Here is a 6,307-nt window from a genome sequence, read left to right as displayed (position 1 = left end):
CAAAGAAATAAGGTTTCAGATGCTGAGTTCTAGAAAATCCGCATGTTTCACACAACATTTTTCGTTTGAGATGTTAATCACAAAAATAATGTAATTTTAGCAGATAAACTGACCTCAACAGAAAACAGAACCCCCAAAAAGTAAACTCTCATCTGTATGTCTGCCACAGTGAAAAAACAAGGTGGATTTAAATGAGGTAAAGATCTGGCACTCAATACTTCAATATTTTTTTATCTGAAACTAGAATATATGCATTGCAATGGCTCCTTAATTTGTTCAAAAAATGCTTACCAGTCTCAATGAGCAATGCTTGTACCACACAGCACAGCTAAAATCATGCAAAGTCAATTAGAGTACGACATAAGCCTGGATCAATGCTCAGTTAAAAATACATATTTTTCAGATCAGAAAATCTATACTTTTTAAAGCAATGTTAGATCAGCTACACAAATATTCATTATTTTCTTTTCTTATATGATAAACATATATTAGCATCTCCTTTAAAGTACAATATGAAGCCAGTCAGTTTTGTTTTCTCAATAAAGCATGCTCTTCACTTCTGTCTAAAAGTGGAGTCTCCTTCTCTGGAGATACTCAAAACCCATCTGGATGATGTCCTGTACAACCTGTTCTAGGAGAACCTGCCTTAGCAGGAGGGTTGGTCTAGATGATTTCCCAAGGTCCTTTCCAACCCTTGCCATTCAGTGATTCTGTGTAAAAGACTAGGTGTGAAGCAAGTTCAGATTGTCCAGACTTTAACAGATGCTCTGCACCGAGGACTCAGATGGTCTAAGCAAATAGCCAAAAGTAAGTTACAACCTGCAAAGAAAAAGTTCAAATTTCTTCCACAGTCAAAAATCACACCTATTAAATCATAATGACACCTCTTGTTTCAAGTTGTGCCCATTCAGCTGTGTCATGCTAGTCACTGTGTTCCTGGTATTACTTTTCAGGGAAGTCATTTGAATGGCAGAAGAGTTGCGCAAGTAGCTGGCAGATCTCACTTGCTGAGCTTTCCTCCTGCAGCGAAGTTGGTTGTTGAAATGTCTTCTAAAACTCTCACTGAGAAAATACAGTGCAAATGGGTTGACACAAGAGTTGCAGAAGCTCAGCACTCGGGCCACTAAGGTGACAATCATATGTCCTGTTGATGGATCAATCTCATTATAATTAAAAGATCGGTACATGTACAGCACATGGTTAGGAAACCAGCAGATAGCAAAGAAGCCGACAAACACTAGAACAATTTTTGCCAGACGTTTCCGAGTTTCCATCTAAAAAGATGAAGAGAACACAAATGAACAGCAATGGATAGAACGGCTCCACATAACAGACTTAATTAAAACATGTAGCATTTTGCTTTAGATTAGCTTTAACAGCTATCATAAATAAGGCCAGTAAAAATGCTTCCTTTTTCTCTCTCATTTGCTGTCCTTGCCCACTTCCAGTTTACTTTCAGTGACAGACCCTAGCTGTTTGCAGTTACAGAAGGTTGCTCTTCCTATATGATATATGCAGCAAGAGTGATGCCTGACCTAAGTAAACATTGGCTTTTAGCCTGAAAGTACAGACCAGAGTATGCCATGAAATATAACCTTTTCCAATGAGATCTCAGTGCTTGGCTTGAAACCTAGCTTTAGTTAGAAGGCTATTTAGAAATGATTGGCTTTGAAAAGCAGAGCCCTTGTGAGTGAAATGTAGAGACATTGCTAGGGTGTCAGCTATACAAATGTACTTACATCCCCTTATTCTGCCTGAAATGCCTCAGCTTACACCTCTCTCCTAGGCATACCACCAAAACTGCATTGCACAGCCTGAAGCATCTTAATTCCAGGGTAAGTTGAAAGGTTCAGTTAATATTTGGTAATGGCATGGAAGAAATGCACCTTAACTGCAGTGCTAAAGTATAATTGGATTACAATGTAGATACTGAGAGTGGCTGAAAAGTTGACATGAAATGAGCCTACACAGTGGTTCCAAACTGAGAGAGGGAGGCAAACTGGCCAGGTAGAAGGCACCAAAGGGACACAGAAATTTTCCACATATTCCTCCTAGAAGGTTTATTATGTATGTCAGGTGCCAAAGTTTTGCAGAGGCAGGAAAGTTTTCTGGCTTTGATCAATTTTTACCTGAAAAATACAAGTGAATTTATTCTAATGGGGTTTCAAAATCCATTAAATAAATCTGTAAGTAGTTTTCTTGGCTCCATCTAAACCAAAACCAGTGGGGAATTCACAAAAGATGGGAAAAATCTACCATTCAAATTTGGAAGGATTTGCACTTGGACAGATTGCAAAGGCAGACTAAAAGGTACAGAGATATAGGGTGAATATTACACTTCTGTGCTATGGTCTAAAGAAATGTGAGTTGATAGCAATAGTCTGAATTTACTTCTTCTTGCTGGGAGATATGTAAGTACACTGGAATTTTCTATTCTTCTGAGCATCATAGATTAACAAAAAGAAAAAAAAAACCTAAGTAGAATGAAAAAATATGTTCTTACTTTGAAAATACATGTGGGTTCAGAAATGTGATATAAATTAAATATTGTTTCCATCCTGAGGGTTCAGCCAAGAGGCTCTCTATATTTCACAGGAAAAGAAAATAATACATGAAGTGCTAATATGTATGCATTTTTGACAAGAAACAGGCTAGAGTAGAAATGAAATGCTGAGCAAAAAGGACATGAGGGAATGTGGTCTTTCTTTTTAAAAGAATATTTACATGTTACATACGCAAAGAGATTTCAGCGGGTGTAAAGGTATTTTCTAAAATATTGGCAGAGAAGACTCTTCCAAATTGTTTTAATGGGCATAAGAATTCTTCTCTATCAATACTAACGCTTTTGTAAAGTGGTTGAGGCACTTTGACTGCAAAAGCTGTTTGTATATATAATATTCCTGCTAATGTACAGTCTGCTGCTATCTTATTGCTTCCTGTGCCTTACAGGGAAGCTGGCTTTGGCCAGCATTTTACAACGCTTTGTCTCAAAGGTGTTACAGAACTTATACCAAAAGTTTTATAGCAGCTATAATAGAAAGGGTATTAGAAAAGAGTGAGTTCAGGATTGTATCCAAGAAAGATCTACTGAGAAAGCCAAAAAAGGATCAGTTCATGCTCTATGTTCGTATTTTCAGCACTCCTTGGTCTGAGAATCTTAGATCCCCCAAGAAAAATTTTCCATGCCTATGTCAGTTTTTTCATTTCCAAGCGCAAATACAACAGGGAGAATTCTCAAAATGTTCCTGTAAGATTTCTTCCCCAAATGGCTGTTTATAGCGATAGGTGAAGACACTAGCATTAACTACAAAAACATTGTTCATCAGTAAGAACACAAGCTATTGTTATATGAACAACACATACAGACACATATACCAATCCTACTTCTTGTTAGGAATATGCACTGATGGCATCAAATTTGTATTTTTCCTTGCTCATACTCTTTTACTTACTAGGCTTAATACTAAGTAATTGTGAAAACAAGGAGATTTTTCAGATAATCCTCATCTTAGTTCATGCATGTGGAAACTACTGAACTAATCCTCTGTGAAATCCAACAATTTGGGTATTATAATCCCTGTACTTTCATTTATAAGTGTATACATCACACAAATCTTTCATCAGGATGTAAGAAGCAAATTGCTTACCTGTCTTTTGGAATGCTCACTGTATTCTCCAGGGATGTTGTGAGCACTTTTTATTAAACTCTTTGCAATATGATAGTAGTAGACACTAATAATGGCAAGAGGGATAAGGAAATACACAAGGAAAATCAGCACAGAATGGATCTTCGGGTGCATATCATCCGTCATGGGGTATGGTATGCACGCTGTGAAAGTGTCGTTGTTAGTGTCATTGACGTGGGCCAGTTCGGAGAACACCACTTCAGGAACTGCTAGGAGCATGGAGATTACCCAGATGGCAATGGCTTTAACACAGGTCCATAGCACTGCACTGGAGGTCTGGATGTCCATGGGATTTACAATTGCTTTGTACCTGAAAATGATCAAAATGCAGATGCAAATTACAAGTTATCTTTTCAAATTCAACATGCGATTCATAAGGCCACTTCATACCTTTGATTAAAATAATGTCATATTTTGTTCTCATTTGAAATGTCAACGGGTTTGTAATGTTTCTTAAATTTGCTTCTCTAAATCTCTGGCTTCGTTGCATATATACCCACCAGAGGTTGCAAAAGGAGCCCTGGATGCAACCTGTGGCTGTAGGTGTCCATTCTGTGCCAGCCTGGTGAAAGCGCAGAAGCAGCCATGACTCCACTCCTTCTTTCCTCAAATCCTTCCAGCAAATCCACGAATGCGCATCCTACCTCCATACTTCCACCTCACTCTCATACTGGCACAGGCACACTAGAGTTTGTTTCCTTCCTCAGCTCCGGCAGCGCAGGAGCCCCTCCTGCCCACCACCACAGCTTGGCTTTCCCACCAGCCCCCTGGGCATGCAGGACAATAATCCACATTAATCTCCTCTTGCCAGACCAGCAACAACCGCTGCTGTGGTGGCTCTTGCCTTTCCCCCTCCCCAGCACACAAATATACTGTCCTGACTTTAATGCCTGGAATTGAAGCATCTTCATAAAGTCAGGCAGGAATGACTCCCAGCAGCCTGTGCAGAAGTATTAAACTCTTAAAGGAAGTAAACCAATTGGAGGCTCTTGCTCTACACGGTGTTTGGGGAAGCTGTCTCACAATATATGATTACCTGTAAACCTTTGCAGAACTTATAATTTCATAACTGTTACAACGAAGACAGGAAGTATTGCGGAGAATGGAAATATCACACTACAGCAAAGTAAAATAAATGAATCCAAGTAGACTCTGGTAAGGAATTCTTTCATTAAAAAAAAAAAAATGTGGCAGGAGGTGATACAAAATGAAACTTGCCACATGAAAAGCTTGGGTTTAGAAGGCCAAATATATATACTTTGAGAAAAATATTTCAAGGATACCTTAATGTTTTGCTTAGATCTTTAATTTATTTTGAAAACATTGACTTTCAAAATGTCAGTAAATTATGTTTTAATGTTTTTATTAAAAACTGCACATTGAATAAAGCATTTCAGTTTGTCTAAGCTGTAGTAATTTGGAAGGTTGCTTTATCTTTTTTTTTCGCTTCTTCAATTTTCTATTTCTAGTTTTGATTTGATTTGGGATGGGTGAGGGTTTTTTTGAAATTGCATAAGTTTTGAGAAGTGGAAAAATGATTTTTCTTTAAGATCTAAAGAAAAGTTTAACAGGTAGAAGGGAGTCAGGAGAGATTCATACTCCAGGTACATAACTTTATTCATGTTAAGGTCTTTCTAGTCAGTGGAGGTGTACTTTCAAAGGGTGATTGAGGTTTTAGGTGCATTAAATCACCCTCTGAGATGTTTATTTTTCTCTGTTAGCTATGCAATGAGCTTAGGGTGAGAAGAACTGTAACTTAGATATCTCTCCTTGGTGATAAAACCCCTTATCCGTGCATGCAGATACATATACATGCATATACAAATATAAATATGTATGGGTATGAACGGGTGTCTAAATACATACCCAGGGTTAGGTTATGGCTAAATATAATATAGTTGCTGAAGGAATGCTGAGAAATGGAGTTGTGATCCCAAATACCTTTTATGGCTGGACACTGATTTATTGCAGATCCTGACAGGTACGTCATAGCCCCTCAAAACCTTGAGCAGGTGTTTGAGGAACTGCGGATAAAAGCTATATCCCCATGCAGCAAGTTGTGAGTTTGCTGGAAACCAATGCTGGAAATGGCTATGCCATGAAAATGTCTGGAGCAGGGCACTCTCTTGGTACCCTAGCAAATTTTTTCTTCAGAGAACATTTGAGTCAAAATGTGCCCTAGAGTCCTCTTTCTCAGGACTGTGGTAAATTGCCTTATCACTAAATAATTAAAAATAATGGCTATTTATGTTCATATCCTCTCTCAATTCAGAGAGATGATTTTTACTGTGTCTTCACCCTTATTACAGAGTAGAAAATTAAAATCAGTAAACTGTCTGTTAATTTGTGTTTACCATTTCTTGTAACACACAGTGAGAAACTCCCTGGACACCAAGGTGTAAACAAATCCTTTATACTGCCATGGGAAGGATAGAAGCTTCTGAACAAAGCATGAATCCTCCCCAGCACAAAGTGTAACCTTATTATTCAATAATTTGCTTCCTATTGCTGTCTGCCTTGATTTCATTACATGAAGACAGACCTTCTATTTCATTTCGTTCAACTGAGGTGACGTCAAGTCCTCACATCTGCTCATTTCTTTTAAACTTTACATTGCTGGG

The 6,307-nt window shown here is 38.1% G+C and overlaps 1 protein-coding gene across 1 annotated transcript in view; it reads right to left on the bottom strand.

The window, feature by feature from the left end:
• Nucleotides 1-872: 872 nt before the first annotated feature.
• Nucleotides 873-6,307, bottom strand: part of NMBR (neuromedin B receptor) — an 18,546-nt gene continuing 13,111 nt past the window's right edge. The window contains exons 2-3 of the mRNA XM_009644257.1: nucleotides 3,648-3,996; nucleotides 873-1,274 (exon numbers count right to left, since the gene is read on the bottom strand). Coding sequence (XP_009642552.1) covers nucleotides 873-1,274; nucleotides 3,648-3,996 — 751 coding nt within the window. The remainder of the gene's footprint in view (nucleotides 1,275-3,647; nucleotides 3,997-6,307) is intronic.

This window comes from Egretta garzetta, unplaced genomic scaffold, assembly GCF_000687185.1.
Source record: "Egretta garzetta isolate BGI_Z169 unplaced genomic scaffold, ASM68718v1 scaffold397, whole genome shotgun sequence".
Classification (NCBI taxonomy): domain Eukaryota; kingdom Metazoa; phylum Chordata; class Aves; order Pelecaniformes; family Ardeidae; genus Egretta; species Egretta garzetta.
This window is presented reverse-complemented; position numbering and strand designations above follow the sequence as displayed.